Source organism: Bufo bufo, chromosome 11 (genome assembly GCF_905171765.1).
Source record: "Bufo bufo chromosome 11, aBufBuf1.1, whole genome shotgun sequence".
In the NCBI taxonomy this organism is placed as follows: domain Eukaryota; kingdom Metazoa; phylum Chordata; class Amphibia; order Anura; family Bufonidae; genus Bufo; species Bufo bufo.
Genome location: NC_053399.1, coordinates 14,283,382 through 14,305,583, shown reverse-complemented (window position 1 = coordinate 14,305,583; position 22,202 = coordinate 14,283,382). Strand labels below are relative to the sequence as shown.

Genomic DNA, 22,202 nt, shown 5'->3' with positions numbered 1-22,202 from the left:
GGTTGCTGATCCCTGGGATAGGACATCAATATCATTTCAGCGGGATGTCTTGCTCTAAACTCCTGCACTGATCACCTTTTTAAAGGGGCCACAGCACTCGGCCTCCCCATTTACTTAGTAGCAGGGGGGTGCAGCTTAGTCCTGTCCCTACCAGGTAGGCCACAACCAGCAATCTAGCTCCTTTTGAAAGCTGATCAGTAGGGGTGCAGAGAGAGATGGACCCCCATATCGATGGCCTACCCTGATGCTAGAAGACCCCTTTAGTCTATAAGTAAAGCTCTGTGCTGACCGCGAGGAAGCCTGCACGACTGATGCCGTCATAAGACAAATGGTGCAAATACGAAATCTTCCCGTTAAAAAAATATAAACTCAAACACTTTACAAATAAGTTCAACATTTTAGTTTAGAAGAATATATATATGTATATATATAGGAATTATCCTACATTTATTTAAAAAACAAAAAACATCCACGCATAGAAATCAGAACAGTAACAATCATCTCAGTGTGAGATGAATAGATTTACTTCAATTCTACAAGTGCCACCTCTGTGCCCAGCTGCGGGTTAGCAGGAGACCCTGCGCCATCGTATATTACAGCCACTTCGCCAGTCACGGTTTCCTCTGTGCCGTGAACAAACACCAGCTCATGTCCATGGTGGAATCCAAAAGCCTGAGGGCACTGGTCACTGGCAATGATCTCTGGGGAGATGAAGGTGTCCAGACCTTGGAGGCTTTCACTGCATGTCTCTTCTGCAATGGTGGTGGAAGAAGCATCGGGAAAAAGGACGGGATCAGCCGCAGAAGACGGTGGACATGGAAGCTGAAAAGAATGGCCTCCTGGTAAAACCTCCTCAGCTCCTGTGCCCTCCTGGATTACTTCTGACTGAATTGCGTCACCTAAAGATTTCTCTGAACATTGACTGGAAATCTGCGTAAAGTCACTTGACTCTGGAGAACTTGAGCCGACCAAAGGTAAAGAGGTTTCCTCAACGTTCTGCTCTATGTCACATGGAATAGATGCTGGATCGGTAATAGTGTGTAGGTTTTCTGCCTCCTCCTTCGTTACATTCGGGTGCGAGACTTCAATTACTTTTTCGGTACCATTATTAGTAACACCAGAACAGGTGTCATTTCCACAAGCCAACTGATCCACTATGGACACCAGATCTGTGCATCCTAAATAACAGGTCCAAAGGTTGAATAGTACATTCCTCATACAGAAATTATACCAAAGAAATTGCATTTGAGAATATAACTACTATAATACTGCCTCCTATGTACAAGAATATAACTACTATAATACTGCCTCCTATGTACAAGAATATAACTACTATAATACTGCTCCTATGTACAGGAATATAACTACTATAATACTACCTCCTATGTACAGGAATATAACTACTATAATACTGCTCCTATGTACAAGAATATAACTACTATAATACTGCTCCTATGTACAAGAATATAACTACTATAATACTGCCTCCTATGTACAAGAATATAACTACTATAATACTGCTCCTATGTACAAGACTATAACTACTATAATACGGCCTCCTATGTACAAGAATATAACTACTATAATACTGCTCCTATGTACAAGAATATAACTACTATAATACTGCTCCAATGTACAAGAATATAACTACTATAATACTGCTCCTATATACAAGAATATAACTACTATAATACTGCCTCCTATGTACAAGAATATAACTACTATAATACTGCCTCCTATGTACAAGAATATAACTACTATAATACTGCCTCCTATGTACAAGAATATAACTACTATAATACTGCCTCCTATGTACAAGAATATAACTACTATAATACTGCCTCCTATGTACAAGAATATAACTACTATAATACTGCCTCCTATGTACAAGAATATAACTACTATAATACTGCCTCCTATGTACAAGAATATAACTACTATAATACTGCCCCCTATGTACAAGAATATAACTACTATAATACTGCCCCCTATGTACAAGAATATAACTACTATAATACTGCCCCCTATGTACAAGAATATAACTACTATAATACTGCCCCCTATGTACAAGAATATAACTACTATAATACTGCCTCCTATGTACAAGAATATAACTACTATAATACTGCCTCCTATGTACAAGAATATAACTACTATAATACTGCTCCTATGTACAAGAATATAACTACTATAATACTGCTCCTATGTACAAGAATATAACTCCTATAATACTGCCCCCTATGTACAAGAATATAACTACTATAATACTGCCCCCTATGTACAAGAATATAACTACTATAATACTGCTCCTATGTACAAGAATATAACTACTATAATACTGCCTCCTATGTACAAGAATATAACTACTATAATACTGCCTCCTATGTACAAGAATATAACTACTATAATACTGCCTCCTATGTACAAGACTATAACTACTATAATACTGCTCCTATGTACAAGAATATAACTACTATAATACTGCTCCTATGTACAAGAATATAACTACTATAATACTGCTCCTATGTACAAGAATATAACTACTATAATACTGCCTCCTATGTACAAGAATATAACTACTATAATACTGCTCCTATGTACAAGAATATAACTACTATAATACTGCTCCTATGTACAAGAATATAACTACTATAATACTGCCTCCTATGTACAAGAATATAACTACTATAATACTGCCCCCTATGTACAAGAATATAACTACTATAATACTGCCCCCTATGTACAAGAATATAACTACTATAATACTGCTCCTATGTACAAGAATATAACTACTATAATACTGCCTCCTATGTACAAGAATATAACTACTATAATACTGCTCCTATGTACAAGAATATAACTACTATAATACTGCTCCTATGTACAAGAATATAACTACTATAATACTGCCTCCTATGTACAAGAATATAACTACTATAATTCTGCTCCTATGTACAAGAATATAACTACTATAATACTGCTCCTATGTACAAGAATATAACTACTATAATACTGCCTCCTATGTACAAGAATATAACTACTATAATCCTGCCTCCTATGTACAAGAATATAACTCCTATAATCCTGCCTCCTATGTACAAGAATATAACTACTATAATACTGCTCCTATGTACAAGAATATAACTACTATAATACTGCTCCTATCTACAATAATATAACTACTATAATACTGCTCCTATCTACAATAATATAACTACTATAATACTGCTCCTATCTACAAGAATATAACTACTATAATACTGCCTCCTATCTACAAGAATATAACTACTATAATACTGCCTCCTATGTACAAGAATATAACTACTATAATACTGCTCTATGTATAAGAATATAACTACTATAATACTGCCTCCTATGTACAAGAATATAACTACTATAATACTGCTCCTATGTACAAGAATATAACTACTATAATACTGCTCCTATGTACAAGAATATAACTACTATAATACTGCTCCTATGTACAAGAATATAACTGCTATAATACTGCTCCTATGTACAAGAATATAACTACTATAATACTGCTCCTATGTACAAGAATATACCTACTATAATACTGCCTCCTATGTACAAGAATATAACTACTATAATACTGCTCCTATGTACAAGAATATAACTGCTATAATACTGCTCCTATGTACAAGAATATAACTACTATAATACTGCTCCTATGTACAAGAATATAACTACTATAATACTGCCTCCTATGTACAAGAATATAACTACTATAATACTGCTCCTATGTACAATAATATAACTACTATAATACTGCTCCTATCTACAATAATATAACTACTATAATACTGCTCCTATCTACAATAATATAACTACTATAATACTGCTCCTATCTACAAGAATATAACTACTATAATACTGCCTCCTAAGTACGGGAATATAACTTCAGTAGCGGAATCATAGCCTCTGCACATGCGCCCCGACTTGGAGCAGCAGCAGAGGCAGGAGATTGGCAGTTGCAGCCTGTCTGGCCCTCAATCCAGTGGGGGGGGGGGGGACCCATCCTCAGGGATGCCCCATCACCGGTGCCAACGCTTAATGAGACAAGTTAATTTTACCTTTTATGTGCCAGCAGATGAAACAATCCATACGTTTGGTTCCCACTTACCCGCCTCCTGTTCTTCATTGATATCTGTGGCGTTTCCTGTGGTGACATCTTGGGTTGAGCTCACACTTTCTGGTTCATCTAGTTTAGGTCGTTTTGATGGCGGCATTGTCTCTTCCGCTACACACTATCACATTGAATACAACAAATCGGTCAGTTCCCGTCCATCATACCCAGAACAGTCACTGATGCCGCGACTTCTTACCTCAATCCCTTCTTTTAACTGTCGTCTCTGCTCTTCTGTTGCAGCAGACGTACCAGAAGCAGAGACTTTTACCACCTTTTCTGAAGAAATGCCCAGCGATGCTGCCACCTAGGGGGGCATAAAGCACATTACGTAATAGGACCAGTGACGCTACTGTACATTCCCAGCTTATGTGGTCAATGGAAATTGGAGAGTTATTGGTTACCATGCAATATTAAAGAGGACGCCGAAAGAGGCTGTGTCTGGAGGACTGAATTACACAGATAACCCATTGATGTGAATGAACTCTGTGTAATGCTTCATGCCACCTGTGGCGGCGCTGTGGGGAAGCACTTACTGCCAGGTTACAGCAGGAGGACACTTTGTAACAAGCAGAGATTGTATACCGCGGAGGACCCCTTTCACTTACCGTACTGTCTGCTACTTCAAGTCCCTTTTCCGCAGCGCCATTGTTAAAATACTCTTGAGCCAAGATTCGGACCATGGAGTGCAATTTCTCCAGTTCTTTATATAGGTGCGGAAACAAAGGCTTGTCCGGGTGTTCTTGTTTGACCTGAAAAACATATAATGTTTAAAAAAAAATTAATAAAGAGGTTGTCCGGGTTTTTTTTTTTTTTCTTTAAAGGGGCTGTCTCATCTTAGAGATTAGTGGCATATTGCTAGGATATGCCACCAATGTCAGAGGCGGGACCCGCACCTATCTCCAGAACGTGAAAGCTGAAGTGAGCGGGGAGCAGACATGTAAGTGCAGCCGCCCTCAACGTCTAAGGGACTGACGAAAATAAAGTGCATAGCCATTTTCTGAAAACCCATAGCAGTGAATGGAGAGCCCCCGCACGTACGAGGTGTGCTCTCCTTCAGTTTCAGGGGCTGTTCTTGACATAGGTGCAGGTCTCTGAGGTGGGACCCGCACCTATTTGACACTGGTGGCATCAAAGTCTGAAATGACGCAATCCCTATAACTGGTGGCCTAGGCTGTCATTGGCTGATTGGCAGGGGTCCGACAATCTGCACCCCCCCCTGCTGACGGAAGTCGGCACTGGATATACACAGCACCGTTGACAGTAGCAGCCGCAGATCATTACTAGAGTGCTGCTCCCGTTGTAGCAGTGAACTCCTGCCGCTATAATGTGGACAGTGCCGTGTAGGTCCAGCACAGTGACTTCCGGACCCCCACCGATCAGCCAATGTCAGCCTATCCTGAGGATAGACCATCCTATAGACCACCTCTTTAGTGCTGTCCCAAGTAGAGGCACCATAAATTGACACAGACACTGCGCCAACGGAAGCACCGCGGCGTACCCTGCCTGACTGACTTGGAGCATCTTGCTCTCTTAATGTATGCGACCCCTTGACTTCACTTAGCGCCAACATTGTGCAGCACAATGATAAGTCTGGCGCATTTTAGGACTGCTCAGAGACGCACACTTTTTATGCAATATGAGACCATACGGGCTAATTTTACTTAGTAGGCCTCGCCCATAATGCATATTAACAGGGGTCAAGCGCCCACGAGGGGCAAGAACGGTTTGGTCACCTTTTTTTCTCCATTCACATCTTGAGGCCAATACTAATATTCTCCCCCAAAAAAAGAAAACAAAAAGCTTCTAACATCACAGTACACTGACCTTCACAAGCAAAAAGTCATAGACTGAAAGCCGCTCCGAAAAACAAGGGGCAACGTGTTCCTTTAAATCCTTGTCTTCACATTGCTGAATAAACTGCAAAGCAGAGAATATAATATATAGTCAATATTATAATAGGTTATCATCAAACCAAAACTGTACAACCAACCAGAGTCTAAACCAGACACTATACAGTAGAGACTGTACCCCTCAGAGTGCAACGTACCACAGTGTGCAGACACTGGACATGCAGAGTATACTTGGAGAGTTCAGTTCTGAAGTCTGCAGAATAGTGAGTGCAGCTCTGGAGTATAATACAGGATAAGTAATGTATGTACACAGTGACTCCACCAGCAGAATAGTGAGTGCAGCTCTGGAGTATAATACAGGAAGTAACTCAGGATCAGTGCAGGATAAACAATGTAATGTATGTACATAGAGACTCCACCAGCAGAATAGTGAGTGCAGCTCTGGAGTATAATACAGGATGTAACTCAGGATCAGTACAGTATAAGGGTCCATTCACACGTCCGTATGAATGGTCCGGATCCGTTCCGTAATTATGCGGAACAGGTGCGGACCCATTCATTTTCAATGGGGCCGGAACGGATGCGGACAGCACACTATGTGCTGTCCGCATTCGCATTTCCAGACCCGCACTTCTGTTCCCGAAAAAAAATAGAACAAGTCCTATTCTTGTCCGCAATTGCAGACAAGAAAAGGCATTTTCTATTATAGTGAAGGCGATGTGCGATCCGAAAATTGCGCAACGCACATTGCCGATGTCAGTGTTTTGCGGCTCTGCAATTTGCGGACCGCAAAACAACTACGGACGTGTGAATAGACCCCAAGTAATGTATGTACACAGTGACTGCACCAGCAGAATAGTGAGTGCAGCTCTGGAGTATAATGCAGGCAGCCTGTAGGGAGCGCGGTGATAAATACGACTACATACTTCTTTCGCTGTCAGTGCGTTCTGTTCAGAGGATGCAATAGCCAGTATTTTCCGGTGGCGTCCGAATCTTCTGCCCGTCATCTGCCGTCGTCCCCGACACGTTTGTGTTACTGGTACAAACTGAAGACCGTCTCTGTCCAAGGTTGGCAGGCTGGCAACAATAGGGTTCAGAGGGTCTTCTAACAGCCTCTTCCTGGATCTAGGGTTGGGTTTCTGAAACACAAAACGCAATCAGTGTCAAGAAGTACTATAGCAGGGCTGTGGAAATCGTATCGCCCGACGCCCGGGACATGCAGTTTCGGGCGCCGGGCAGGTAGTTTGTTCATTAGCTTAGCCCTGCTGCGGGCAAGAAGCAGGGCTGAGATGGCTTTGTTTACCGGAGCAGTGGATCGGCGACAAGCTGGGCGTGGAGAGGTGTTCCCATGGTGATGGGGACGCTTGAAGTTAAAATATACCATCGGATTGGAGAAAACTCAGATCCAATGGTATATTCTAAACCCGAGGTGTTCCCATGGTGATGGGAACGCACCTCTGACAGGGCGCTGCCATCTGCAGTACCTGAGGGGTTAATTGCGAGAACGGCAGCTCCCTGTCAGAGGTTAGGTGCCGGGAATGTTTCTACAATGTTTGCATTGGTGGGCAGTGCGCCCTCCTCACTCCATCATTGGTGGCAGCGGCCGTTCCGATCGGAGTCCCAGCAGTGTAATGCTGGGGCTCCGATCGGTTACCATGGCAGTCGGGACGCTACTGAAGTCCTGTCTGCCATGGTCAGTTACTCAGCAGCATTATACTTACATGTGCTGTGCCGCCCGGCGCTCCTTCTTGTAACTCACAGGTCTGTGCGGCGCATTGCTATAAGTATAAGCAATGCGCCGCACAGACCTGTGAGTTACAAGAAGGAGCGCCGGGCGACACAGAGCAGAGCCCCCCTTTATGCTCCAGAACAGGAGCAGTTCCCTTTCTGATGGCCCTAAAGCATCCATACGTTACATGGGCAACCATTCATCCCCCCCTGGCGACCATAGGGGGTCGGACCCCACTGTTCTATACTCGCAGTGCCATCCTTACCTTTGGTTCACTGGGTACCAAATGCCCTCCGACACCAGACTGCAAAGGCTCCATCTGTCCGTGACTGGGGTACAGCCGGTAGTGGCGGGAGAGCCCCCCTTTACCCATGTAGGACTTCTCACACGTCTGACACTGGAAGAGCGCATTTTTCACGGTGTACGTGTCGCATGTCACGTGCTCCTTGGCGCCTTTTTCTTCCTCGTCCGTGCTCAGCTCCGAGTAGTCTTCTGAATCGGACGTGCTGTCTTGAATCAAGTCGCCCACTTTCAGGAACTTGTAGTCTTTTGCTTTGTGTTTGGGAGGGCGAGAGATGCGCCCGGAGCGGGTCTTGATCTTTATGGACTTTTTCCGTTTATGGCCCTTTTTCTGTGTCTGCTCGGTGGCGTACGAGGCGCGAGCGCCGTTCTGGGGGTGAGCAACGCAGGATCGGTGCTCCTTCGACTCCCTGCCGTTCTTATTGGGGTCCGGGTTCCTGGGCTTCGCTGCCGACGGCTGAGTCTGCCGGACGAGGATTTGGACGGGAGACTCCAGAGAGGAAGCGTTCACCACCAGCGACCGCCCGGATTCGCTCAGAGACTTGATCTGTACGTTCTGCGCGCTGGGCAGACCGGGACTGGCAGTTTTCGTATGGACCGCGCTCAGATTAAGCACCACCGGATCGGCGCTCTTCGTGGCCTGGGCGCCAGGCACTTGAACGTGGATGAATTTCAGCTGCTGCAAAACAGGAGACAGATCACACAAATGTAACCTGTGTTCTCTGCTATGTGACAACCAATACTTCTCACAGCTGAGGGTCTGTTACAATGTCTCTGGGCAATCCCAGGCAAACTCCAGTATCTCTCTCCTGTCCTGATCGTTTGTTGCAGTGTATCAGCGCATGCAAGAGATGTCAGAGGATTTTCGAGACTGGAGTCAACGGAAACAAACCCTCCGCTGGGAAAAGTATTAAATCTGTGCAGTGCTTGAGGCCTCTAGGTGTAAATGAGAGTGTTGCTATTCACTGACAGCAAGCAGCGACTTAGACGACAGTGAGGAAATGAAAAAGATTGCAGTGCAAAGCTGCAGCAACTTCTAGACTGGTGGTGGTTTGACAGCTGGGATGCCCCCCCCCCCCCCGACAGGCAGATTGGGGGTCCCGTGTACCTATTTTGAATGGAGGGGTTGGCGAGCCTGCACACTGCTGCTCCCTCCAACTCTATGGGACTGGCGCTCTACTTAAAGGGGGTGTCCAGGTTTAGATAAACATGGCCGCTTTCTTCCAATAATGGCGCCACCCCTGCCCACAGGTTGTGTGTGGTATTGCAGCTCTGCCCCAATGACTCCAAGCTGCAATACCAGACACGACCCATGGACAAAGGTGTTGCCGTTTTTTGGAAGAAAGCGGGCATGTTTTTTTATTTTAAAGGGAACGCCATTCCCAGCGGTTGAACCGCCACAATTCGGACGCTTGTCCCCAATCCTCAGGGTAGGTTTATTCCCAGAACACCCCCTCTGTGGGGGGCTATACAGGCGACAACTTATCAGTTAGGACCCCCAGATCAGTGGCCCCCAATCTGTGACCCTCCAGCTGTTGCTATTGGGGGGGGGGGGGGGGGGGGAGATGGTTGCCGGTTGTCAGAGCATGCTGGGGGTTGTAGTTTTGCAACAGCTGGTGACCCACAGGTTGGGAAAAGCCAACATCATGTGCCCCCCCCCCCCCCCCGAATAGAAAAACTAAGATAAAATGTCGATCTGACTCAGTCACCTTCTGGTTGAGGATCCTGGTGACGGAGTCCCCCTCTCTTAGGGCCACGTGGTGGGCCACCGTCTTCAGCTGCTGGGCCGCATCCTTCAGCATGGAGACAGGAGCAGTTAACGTGGGGAGTCCTGACCGCGCGGCGCCCACCACTGCCGGCAATGACTGGCTTTGCGCAATGCCCTGTGCCGCCATCTCTGGAGCCCCGGCGGACGCGAGGCTGACCTCAGGTCTCTCCTGGACCCGGCCTCTGTCCTTGGTGAGGTTCAATGCCGTTAGCATATCAGGGTGGGCTTCCTCCAGACCTCCTCCAGTCTCTACCGCCATGTCAGGACTGAGGACCTCCTCCACCACCTGGCCTCCATTCACCAGGCTCATGGGCTCCTCCATCACAGACTGTTCAGCCTCCACCACCTGGCCTCCAGTGACCAGGTTCACCCCGCTATCTTCCATTTGGCCGCCAGGTATCAGAATCATCTCCGGGTGGGCGGCCTCCACCTCCTGGCCTCTGGTTACTAAGTTGACCGCTGACTGGATGGTCTCCATTACATGGGCTCCGCTTTCAATATCCTGGGTGGCCAAACTAACAGGGTGGTGGGTGGCTTCTGCCAACTGTCCTCCAAAGTCCAGCCTCATCTCGGACTGCATGGCCTCCACAACATGGCCCCCAGTTATAGCCTCTTCTATCTGGCCTCCAGTCTCCAGCCTCATCTCAGGGTAAGCGGTCTCCACAACATGTCCCCCAGTTATATCCTCTTCTATCTGGCCTCCAGTCTCCAGCCTCATCTCAGGGTAAGCGGCCTCCACAACATGGCCCCCAGCTACAGCCTCTTCTATTTGGCCTCCATTGCCCAGCCTCATCTCAGGGTAAGCGGCCTCCACAACATGGTCCCCAGTTATAGCCTCTTCTATCTGGCCTCCAGTCTCCAGCCTCATCTCAGGGTAAGAGGCCTCCACAACATGGCCCCCAGTTATAGCCTCTTCTATCTGGCCTCCAGTCTCCAGCCTCATCTCAGGGTAAGCGGCCTCCACAACATGGCCCCCAGTTACAGCCTCTTCCATTTGGCCTCTAGTGACCAGCTTGACCTCAGGGTGGGCAGCCTCCAGTTCATGGCCTCCCCCGGTCACCAGCCTCACCCCAGCCTGCACGTCCTCCAGGCTCCCCCCGGGCACCAGGCTCCCGTCGGACTGGACGTAGAAGACGGCGTCGCTCTGGGAGAGGCTCCTCAGAAGCTCCGGGCTCAGCTCCTGCACCGGCCTGAGGAGGCCGCCGTCTGCCCTCTGCACCATCACCACCTGGCTGGGGTCCCCGTCCGCCCCGACCACCACCTGCACATACTCCTCCATCTGTTCCAACGCGTTCACGACCGCCGCCATGTTGCTGGGGCAGCCCAGCGCCGCCATCTTGTCGGAGATTCCGTCGGCCTAGCGGTCACCGTTAAGGCGAATTCCTCCGCTCGCTGTGGTCGCCGCGTCCCGGCCGCAGCCCTAGTTCAGGAGGCAGCCACGTTTTTTTTTTTTTTTCTTAGTTGACAGGACCTCCCCCCCGACCGCGAAGGTCAAGAAATGGGGAGGAGAGTATGAGGAGTTTCAACTACGGGAGCTGAGGAGGGGCAAACCGCGGGCGCTGCGCGTTATCTAGCGGCGAGTTTACTAGGAAATGAGCACTGTGAAACTAAAAACACTGACAGTAAATGTAATAAAATGTTTAAAAAAATATATAAGAAGTGTAAAAAAGATATTAAAGAAAAACAAAACTTCAAGAGAAAAAAAAAGGTAATTGGCCCGTACGGGGATCGAACCCGCGACCTTGGCGTTATTAGCACCACGCTCTAACCAACTGAGCTAACCGGCCACATGTTAGACTGAGGGAAGCTAGGTGTTTAAAAGGGTGACTGACCGAGCTGCTGACAGCCCTACATACTCTAGTGACTGACTGAGCTGCTGACAGCCCTACATACTCTAGTGACTGACTGAGCTGCTGACAGCCCTACATACTCTAGTGACTGACTGAGCTGCTGACAGCCCTACATACTCTAGTGACTGACCGAGCTGCTGACAGCTCTACATACCCCAGTGACTGACCAAGCTGCTGACAGCCCTACACACCCCAGTGACTGACTGAGCTGCTGACAACCCTACATACCCCAGTGACTGACTGAGCTGCTGACAGCCCTACATACTCTAGTGACTGACTGAGCTGCTGACAGCCCTACATACTCTAATGACTGACCGAGCTGCTGACAGCCCTACACACCCCAGTGACTGACCGAGCTGCTGACAGCCCTACACACCCCAGTGACTGACTGAGCTGCTGACAGCTCTACATACCCCAGTGACTGACAGAGCTGCTGACAACCCTACATACTCTAGTGACTGACTGAGCTGCTGACAACCCTACATACCCCAGTGACTGACCGAGCTGCTGACAGCCCTACACATTCTAGTGACTGACCGTGCTGCTGACAGCCCTACATACCTCAGTGACTGACCGAGCTGCTGACAGCCCTACATACCCCAGTGACTGACCGAGCTGCTGACAGCCCTACATACCCCAGTGACTGACCGAGCTGCTGACAGCCCTACACACCCCAGTCACTGACTGAGCTGCTGACAGCCCTACACACCCCAGTCACTGACTGAGCTGCTGACAGCCCTACATACCCCAGTGACTGACCGAGCTGCTGACAGCCCTACACACCCCAGTGACTGACCGAGCTGCTGACAGCCCTACACACCCCAGTGACTGACTGAGCTGCTGACAGCTCTACACACCCCAGTGGACAATTGCAAAAAATAAAACAAAAATTTTCACTTCTCCACATTCCTGCAATTCTCACACCAAACCAGTGCGGGAGAAGGGGACCTCTGACAACCAGTGCGGGAGAAGGGGACCTCGGACAGATGACTTTTATATATATTTTTTTAATTGGCCACCAGAATTGGGGTTGTCAGCTCTAAGGCCAAAACACCCCTTTTAAAAAGGACCTCTCCCCTCTTCGGACATGTCTATTTTAGTAACTATTCGTATTCCACGTGTAAGAACAATTCTCAATCAACTTTTCTCATGACTTTCCGTTGTATTGTCCCTCTGTTATTCCTACAAGAAGTTTATGAATGAATTACTGACTGTATTGGGGGGGGCGTGTCCCTGCTCGCTGATTGGATAATGCATCAGAGGGACACCCTTAAAGTGTCAACCCTGAGCACAGCATGCAAAAGGAGAGACTATATAGGGGGCCCCCACCTTGTCAGAGGGGCCCCAGGACTGTCTATGTCTCCGCTCCTTATGGTATGCTTAGCTAGAACCTCCTGGAAATTGTGCGCAGGCTGAAGTTATACCATAAATGGAAATACTCACGATTTTTTTGGGACAATCCCCAAAAATGTCAGTGTTTGTAAATAATGACATGCAAAGTGGGTATTTTAGGGGCGTTCCCGTCGTGCTACGTTTGTAAGTTACCCCTTATTCACAGGATAGGGGTTAACTAACCGATCGCTGGAAGTCCGACTGCTGGGACCCCCGCTGATCCCGAGAAGTGGGGTCCCGTTCCCCTGATCTGATGGTCCAGCATGCTCCATGGCAGCACAGGACATAGCCAAGTGCTGTACTCACGTCTACTGTAATAACTACTTGTATCCTTCATGTCATATCAATTCCGGAGCAACCATCCTCTATTATTCCCACTAGATGTTATGAATGATTTGCCGGCAGCCTGCAATGAAGGTCCAGCTGGGTGTTACCAGTTGAGGGTGTGTCCTTGCACAGTCTGACACTATCCAGTCAGCGCTGATGGTGTCAGACTGTGAAGGGACACACCCCCAACTGGAAGCACCAAGCAGGAAATATCTATTTATATTAAAAATTACGTTTTAGGGTCCATTCACACGTCCGTAGAAAGGGACCGGATCCGTTCCGCAACATTGCGGAACGAATCCGGACCCATTCATTTCACATTTTGAAATTAGTTTTCGCTTCGTTTTGGGGTATTTACCGAATTGCGTTATGGATTCCGTTACCACGGACCATAACGCAATTCCATGACGGAATGCCTTTAGAGGCATTCCGTTATTCATTCCGTCATTATAGAAGTCTATGGCCATGAAAAACGGATTCCGTCATGGAATTGCGTTATGGTCCATGGTAACGGAATCCGTAACGCAATTCGGTAAAATACCACAACACGAAGCGAAAACGAAATTCAAAATGTGAAATTCGCTCATCCCTAGTTATTACATGAGAAATGAATGTAGTCCTCTTTTTAAAAAATAAAAAATTAAATATCCCACTATGGGATAATAAAGAAATTAGTTATTATATATAGAGAGAGAGCGTTATTTATAAAGAAAAAAAAAATTGCTCCCCCCCCCCATTTTTACCTAAATATAAATAAATGTACCAAAAATTGCACCAAGCTAAAGTACAACTCTTCTTGCAAAAAAAAAAAAAGGGCAACACAAAACAAAAATAAACAATTATAATAGAAGAAAACAGAGCATAGATTGCAATGCAAAGAGGAAAATTGAAAATACTGTTTTGGTTCTCAGAGGGTTAACACCCATCTCATTGTACTAAAGCTAGTTGAGTTGCTACTTTCACCAGCGCCCGGCTAGCTCAGTCGGTAGAGCATGAGACTCTTAATCTCAGGGTCGTGGGTTCGAGCCCCACGTTGGGCGTTAAGTTTTTTTTTTTTTTTTTATTAAGTTTCCTTCTTTATTTTAATACATGTATTTTTTATTCTATACAATTCGGAATCTGCCCGATGAAATCAGCTTTCTATTCCTTTTTCCTCCCTCTTGATGTTACTTATTAAATTCTTTGCGTTCCTAATTCAGGAAACTGTTTTACTAGAATTCAGAATTACTTTTTCATATGTATTTTTATCAATGCAATAGATAAAATTCCATTCTGCTTGTTTTCACACTTACATAAAAATAAAACTAAGGGGGTCATTTATGACCAAATATATACCACTTTTTGGTGTATATTTGGCGAAGATTTTTTCGCAAAGGTGATTTGCGGCAAAATCTGAGACTTCTTCCCCTTCCAAATCACTTACACCAGTACTAAAAAAAAAGGAGCAATGGCGTGGGCGGGGAAGGGGTGGCCCGGGCGGCCCGTCTCATTTATCATTTACTACACCAGTTTTTGGCGTAGAAAATGATCTAAGGCAGCAACGGAGCCGGTGTAGATTTAAGGCTGTTGTGCATCAAGCGCCAGCGAAGGGTTACTGTTGGCGTCTAAAACGCCAGTCTTAATAAATGACCACCTGTGTGAAGTTGGCACCCCATGTTCTTAAATTTCAAAAAGAAATACACCATTCGTTTGTGCTGCGTTTGTGCCGCAAAAATGAACGTTTGCGCCGCTTTGGTTTCCGAGATATTGCGCGCTTGATTTGCTGAAACCCCGCCCACTTTCCACCCCATGTTTTTACATTTCAAAAAGAAATACACCATTCGTTTGTGCTGCGTTTGTGCCGCAAAAATGAACGCGTGTGCCGCTTTGGTTTCAGAGATATTGCGCGCTTGATTTGCTGAAACCCCGCCCACTTTTCACCCCATGATCTTAACCACTTCCCATCTGGGCCCTTTGCCCCCTTCCTGACCAGGCCAAATTTTGCAAAACGGACATATCTCACTTTATGTGGTAATAACTTTGGAACGCCTTTATTTATCCAAGTCATTCAGAGATTGTTTTCTCGTGACACATTGTACTTCATGATAGTCATAAATTTGAGTCAAAATATTTCACCTTTATTTATGAAAAAATCCCAAATTTACCCAAAAATTTAAAAAAATCGCAATTTTCTAAATTTCAATTTCTCTGCTTTTAAAACAGAAAGTGATACCTCATAAAATATTTATTATTTAACATTCCCCATATGTCTACTTTATGTTGGCATCATTTTGGAAATGTCATTTTATTTTTTTAGGACGTTAGAAGGCTTAGAAGTTTAGAAGCAATTCTTCAAATTTTTAAGAAAATTGCCAAAACCCACTTTATAAGGACCAGTTCAGGTCTGAAGTCACTTTGTGGGGCCTACATAGTGGATACCCCCATAAATGACCCCATTGTAGAAACTACACCCCTCAAGGTATTCAAAACCGATTTTACAAACTTTGTTAACCCTTTAGGCGTTCCACAAGAATTAAAGGAAAATGGAGATCAAATTTTTAAATTTCACTTTTTTGGCAGATTTTCCATTTTAATCAATTTTTTTCTCTAACACATCGATGGTTAACAGCCAAACAAAACTCAATATTTATTACCCAGATTCTGCGGTTTACAGAAACACCCCACATGTGGTCGTAAACTGCTGTATGGGCACACGGCAGGGCGCAGAAGGAAAGGAACTCCACATGGTTTTTAGATGCCATGTCCCATTTGAAGCCCCCTGATGCACCCTTACAGTAGAAACTCCCAAGAAGTGACCCCATTTTGGAAACTAGGGGATAAGGTGCCAGTTTTATTAGTACTATTTTTGGGTACATATGATTTTTTGATCATTCAATATAACACTTTATGGGGCAAGGTGACCAAAAAATTGGTTGTTTTAGCACAGTTTCTATTTATTTATTTTTACAGCGTTCACCTTAGGTGTTCAGTCAAGTGACATTTTTATAGAGCAGATTGTTACGGACGTGGCGATACCTAATATGTATACTTTTTCTCATTTATTAAAGTTTTACACAATAATAGCATTTTTGAAACCAAAAAATTATGTTTTAATGTGTCCATGTTCTGAGAGCTATAGTTTTTTTATTTTTTGAGAGATTTTCTTATGTAGGGGCTCATTTTTTGCGGGATGAGGTGACTGTTTTATTGGTACCATTTTGTGGGACATACACGTTTTTGATCACTTGGTGTTGCACCTTTTGTGATGCAAGGTGACAAAAATTGCTTGTTTTGACAGTTTTTTTTTTTTTTTTTTTACGGTGTTCACCCGAGGGGTTAGGTCATGTGATATTTTTATAGAGCTGGTTTTTACGGACGCGGCAATACCTAATATGTATACTTTTTTTTATTTGTTTCACTTTAACACAATAATAGCATTTTTGAAACCAAAAAAATGATGTTTTAGTGTCTCCATGTTCTAAGAGCTATAGTTTTTTTATTTTTTGAGAGATTTTCTTATGTAGGGGCTCATTTTTTGCGGGATGAGGTGACGGTTTTATTGGTACCATTTTGTGGGACATACGCGTTTTTGATCACTTGGTGTTGCACCTTTTGTGATGAGAGGTGACAAAAATTGCTTGTTTTGACACAGTTTTTTTTATTTATTTTTTACGGTGTTCATCTGAGGGGTTAGGTCATGTGATATTTTTATAGAGCTGGTTTTTACGGACGCGGCAATACTAAATATGTCTATTTTACTTTATTTTTTCTATTTTAATATTTTTTTTTTTATTCCTAACTTGGGAACTTTTTTTTTTTTTACATGTGAAACTTTATTTTATTTTATTTTTTCAACCCTTTATTTTTTTTATTTTTTTTTACACTTTTCGTCCCCCATAAGGTCATACAAGACCTCTGGGGGACATTTGCTTCACTTTTTCTTTTTTTTTTACACTGTTGATTTCTCCTGTAACTGGGGCTGACATAGTAGCCCCAGTTACAGGACAAATGCACCCCTATAGAGGCTGTACAGCAGCAATCCAGCGCTGTACAGCCTCAGTGCAGGGCTGACATAGTAGCCCCAGTTACAGGACAAATGCACCCCTATAGAGGCTGTACAGCAGCAATCCTGCGCTGTACAGCCTCACAGCAGGGCTGATCGAGGTCTCTGAGAGACCTCACACAGCTCCTGCACACTCCGGTCACGGCAGTCACATGACCGCCGGGCCGGAACAGGAAGCGCACAGCGCTTCCTTCTCTGCAGACACAGCGCTCGGTGAGCGCTGTGTCTGCAGCGATCGTGAAGGCAGGGACACCTGGGCACTGTCCCTGCCTTGTCTTAGGGTTGCCCTGCTGTCACTGACAGCGGGCAACCCGATCAGCAGCTGCACGATTAGCGTGCAGCTGCTATTTCTGACAGGACGTTTTAAAACGTGCTGTCAGAAATAGACGTCCACCCATAGGACGTTTATATCCTATGGGCGGACGTGAGGCGGTTAAATTTCAAAAAGGAATACACCATTCGTTTGTGCTGCAAAAATGAACGTTTGCGCCGCTTTGGTTTCCGAGATATTGCGCACTTGATTTGATGAAACCCCTCCCACTTTCCACCCCATGTTTTTAACCCTGACCCTAGACCCCCCAGGTGTGCTGCAGCTTGCCCCCCTCCCGCCCCTTCCCCACAACTTTTTTTGGGGCACAAGCATATTATTTTATTTTTTTCTTAGCGTCCGGCCACTGTTAGCGCATCGCACACCCCACCGCTGATCAACTTCGGACGGTTGATCAGCAAGTTTGAATTTTTTTTTTTTTTTAATTCACATTTTTGGGCTTTTTTTTATTTTTTTGTCTGTTAGGTTTAGGGTAAGTTCGCGAACACCCGTCCCCCCACACACACGAACCCCAAATAAAGTTTATCACGCACACACACACACTCCCCTATGGCCCGCCGGATGTTCTCGGCTGAGGAGGCATACTTACCAACTTACCTCCGAGTCCGAGTCCGAGAGCCCCAGTGAGGACGAGGATGACCCCACTTTCCTTTTGTCATCCGCGTCCTCCTCATCATCTAGCGATGATGATGAGCCCCCAAGGCGGCGGAGACACCGCCAGGCGGAGCAAGGGGACCGCCATGCTAGGGACCCTGTGGCCCACACTAGTACGAGAAGCTCTGGGGCTCGTACTAGTTTTCCGGCCCACCAGTTAAGTCCACCGGAGCCCCCTACCGGTGAACTTTTCTGGTGTACCCCAGAGCGTTTTGAGCCCGTGATTCCTGAGTTTGTAGGCCAATCAGGAATCCAGATTTCCACAGTGGGCTTCACTGAATACGACTACTTTAGTCTATTTTTCAGTGACCACTTTGTGAATCTGATGGTGGAGCAAACAAATCTGTACGCCCAACAGTTCATTGCTCAACACCCGGGCTCCTTTTTGGCCAGGCCCAGTGGCTGGACTCCGGTCTGTGCAGGTGAGATGAGGACGTTTTGGGGCCTCGTGCTGCATATGGGTCTAGTCAAGAAACCTAGTGTCAGGCATTACTGGAGTGGGGACGTCCTATACCAGACCCCACTTTACAGTACGGCCATGACACGTACCCGGTTTGAGGCCATCCAGAAAGGCCTGCATTATGCAGATAATGCAGCATATATCCCCCAAGGTGATCCTGCCTATGATCGCCTGTACAAAATCAGGCCGGTCATCGATCACTTTGGGGCCAATTTTGTACAGGCCTATGTACCTGGAAGGGAGGTCGCGGTTGATGAGTCTCTCATTGCTTTCAAGGGGAGACTCATTTCCCGCCAGTATGTTCCCTCTAAGCGGGGGAGGTATGGCGTGAAGCTGTACAAACTTTGTAAGAGTACCTCAGGGTACACTTACAAGTTTCGTGTGTACGAGGGGCGAGATTCCCGTATTCAACCCCCAGAATGTCCCTCCACTCTGGGTGTTAGCGGGAAACTTGTGTGGGACCTTATGCACCCACTGCTGGATAACGGTTACCACCTGTCCGTGGATAACTTTTATACTAGTATCCCCTTGTTCCAGTCTCTCGCCGCCAGATCCACGTCCACTTGTGGGAAAGTGCGGAAAAATCAACCCGGCATCCCTACCCACCCCCTCCAGGTGCTTATCCATAGGGGTGGTCCAGGTACTTTCCAGGTGTGGTCCCCCATACTGGAAAGAAGGGACGGACCCAAAAAAGGTGCAGAGTGTGTCACAGGAGGGGGATACGGAAGGACACCACTACTCAGTGTGACACTTGCCCCGATCATCCGGGCCTCTGCATTATTGGTTGCTTCAGGGAGTATCACACTTCCATGGAGTACTAAATTTATGTTCCCCTTCCCCAATTTAGCCACTGACAATCGGATAAAAAACTTTGGTTCTCAGACTTGAGATACTAAAACGATTTAGGTATCGCCGCATCTGTAAGAATCTGCTCTATAAAAATACCCCATGACCTAACCCCTCAGATGAACATGGTCAAAAAATAAAATAAAAACGGTGCAACGGTGATGTAAGGTGACAAAAAAAACTTTTTTTACACCGTTTGTTTTTTTTTTTCTGACCGTGTTCATCTGAGGGGTTAGGTCATGGGGTATTTTTATAGAGCAGATTCTTACAGACGCGGCGATACCTAATATGTCTACTTTTTTTTAATTTAGTTTAGTTTTACGAAATATTTTATAAAAAATATTTTTTTCGTTTTAGTGTTTCAAGTCTGAGAACCAAAGTTTTTTATCCGATTGTCAGTGGCTAAATTGGGGAAGGGGAACATAAATTTAGTACTCCATGGAAGTGTGGTACTCCCTGAAGCAACCAATAATGCAGAGGCCCGGATGATCGGGGCACGTGTCACATTGAGTAGTGGTGTCCTTCCGTATCCCCCTCCTGCGACACACTCTGCACTTTTTTTGGGGGTCCGTCCCTTCTTTCCAGTATGGGGGACCACACCTGGAAAGTGTTGGCCAGGGACGATCCGGGAGCCTCCAGTTCCCGAGGTACTCCGGCCTGCTCTTTCCCGGTCAGAAAAGATCAGGTCCTTGAGGACTGCCTCATAGAACTGGAGGAATGTCCCTGTGTTGCCAGCGTTCCGGGACAGCACAAAAGAGTTGTACATGGCAACCTGCACCAAGCAGACCGCAAGTTTTTTGTACCATGCCCGGGTTTTGCGCATGGCATTATATGGCTTGAGGACTTGATCAGAGAGATCAACTCCTCCCATATACCGATTGTAGTCAACGATACAATCGGGCTTGAGGACCGTTGCCGCGGTACCTCGCACAGGGACAGGGGTGGTGCCGTTACCGTGAATTGTGGACAGTACAAGGACATCCCTCTTGTCCTTATATCTGACCAGCAACAGGTTTCCACTGGTAAGTGCACGGGTCGCACCCCTGGGGATAGGTACCTGGAGGGGGTGGGTAGGGAGGCTGCATTGATTTTTCCGCACGGTCCCACAAGCGGACGTGGATCTGGCGGCGAGAGACTGGAACAAGGGGATACTAGTATAAAAGTTATCCACGTACAGGTGGTAACCCTTATCTAGCAGTGGGTGCATAAGGTCCCACACAAGTTTCCCGCTAACACCCAGAGTGGAGGGACATTCTGGGGGTTGAATACAGGAATCTCGCCCCTCGTACACACGAAACTTGAAAGTGTACCCTGAGGTACTCTCACAAAGTTTGTACAGCTTCACGCCATACCTCCCCCGCTTAGAGGGAACATACTGGCGGGAAATGAGTCTCCCCTTGAAAGCAATGAGAGACTCATCAACCGCGACCTCCCTTCCAGGTACATAGGCCTGTACAAATTTGGCCCCAAAGTGATCGATGACCGGCCTGATTTTGTACAGGCGGTCATAGGCAGGATCACCTTGGGGGGGGATATGCTGCATTATCTGCATAATGCAGGCATTTCCAAATGGCCTCAAAACAGGAGCGTGTCATGGCCGTACTGTAAAGTGGGGTCTGGTAGAGGACGTCCCCACTCCAGTAATGCCTGACACTAGGTTTCTTGACTAGACCCATATGCAGCACGAGGCCCCAAAACGTCCTCATCTTGGCTGCACAGACCGGAGTCCAGCCACTGGGCCTAGCCAAAAAGGAGCCCGGGTGTTGAGCAATGAACTGTTGGGCGTACAGATTTGTTTGCTCCACCATCAGATTCACAAAGTGGTCACTGAAAAATAGACTAAAGTAGTCGTATTCAGTGAAGCCCACTGTGGAAATCTGGATTCCTGATTGGCCTACAAACTCAGGAATCACGGGCTCAAAACGCTCTGGGGTACACCAGACAAGTTCACCGGCAGGGGGCTCCGGTGGACTTAACTGGTGGGCCGGAAAACTAGTACGAGCCCCAGAGCTTCTCGTACTAGTGTGGGCCACAGGGTCCCTGGCATGGCGGTGTCTCAGCCGCCTTGGGGGCTCATCATCATCGCTAGATGATGAGGAGGACGCGGATGACAAAAGGAAAGTGGGGTCATCCTCGTCCTCACTGGGGTTCTCGGACTCGGAGGCAAGCTGGGCGTATGCCTCCTCAGCCGAGAACATCCGGCGGGCCATAGGGGAGTGTGTGTGTGTGCGTGATAAAATTTATTTGGTGTGCGTGTGTGTGGGGGTACGGGTGTTCGCGAACTTACCCTAAACCCAACAGACAAAAAAATAAAAATAAGCCAAAAAATGTGAAATATATATTTTTTTTATTCAAACTTGCAGATCAACCGTCCGAAGTTGATCAGCGGTGGGGTGTGCGACGCTAAGAATCCTGGCCACAGTCAGCGTACGCAGAAAAAAATAAAATTATATGCTTGTGCCCCAAAAAAATATGTGGGGGCGGGCAGGAGGGGACAAGCTGCAGC

At 46.2% G+C, this 22,202-nt stretch overlaps 1 protein-coding gene and 2 non-coding genes across 4 annotated transcripts; 1 reads left to right on the top strand and 2 right to left on the bottom strand.

Annotated features, from left to right (window-relative positions):
- Nucleotides 1-401: 401 nt before the first annotated feature.
- On the bottom strand, nt 402-11,274 carry ZNF839 (zinc finger protein 839). 2 transcript variants are annotated; one of them, XM_040411746.1, is made up of 8 exons: nt 9,739-11,274; nt 7,995-8,708; nt 6,927-7,139; nt 5,975-6,067; nt 4,756-4,899; nt 4,347-4,454; nt 4,145-4,268; nt 402-1,178 (listed from the first exon to the last, which is right to left on the bottom strand). In XM_040411746.1, exons 1-8 carry the CDS (start codon nt 11,131-11,133, stop codon nt 523-525), a joined length of 3,447 nt encoding a protein of 1,148 aa, XP_040267680.1. In that variant the 5' UTR covers nt 11,134-11,274; the 3' UTR covers nt 402-522. The 2 variants fall into 2 exon arrangements, with proteins under 2 accessions (XP_040267680.1, XP_040267681.1); XM_040411747.1 differs by having other exon boundaries at nt 402-1,169.
- Nucleotides 11,275-11,510: 236 nt separating this feature from the next.
- TRNAI-AAU lies at nt 11,511-11,584 on the bottom strand. The gene has a single exon. It is a non-coding gene; the product is annotated as a tRNA-Ile (tRNA).
- A 2,749-nt stretch (nt 11,585-14,333) lies between these two features.
- Nucleotides 14,334-14,406, top strand: TRNAK-CUU. The gene has a single exon. It is a non-coding gene; the product is annotated as a tRNA-Lys (tRNA).
- The last annotated feature ends 7,796 nt before the right edge of the window (nt 14,407-22,202 follow it).

Bases quoted from the DNA above. Each gene is read 5' to 3' on its own strand.
- ZNF839 (XM_040411746.1), bottom strand. From the start codon at position 11,133: ATGGCGGCGCTGGGCTGCCCCAGCAACATGGCGGCGGTCGTGAACGCG. The intron at 4,455-4,755 runs GTAAGTGAAAGG...ATGCCCCCCTAG, and splicing joins TTGAAGTAGCAGACAGTACG to GTGGCAGCATCGCTGGGCAT. The intron at 4,269-4,346 runs GTAAGAAGTCGC...TCAATGTGATAG, and splicing joins AGTTAAAAGAAGGGATTGAG to TGTGTAGCGGAAGAGACAAT.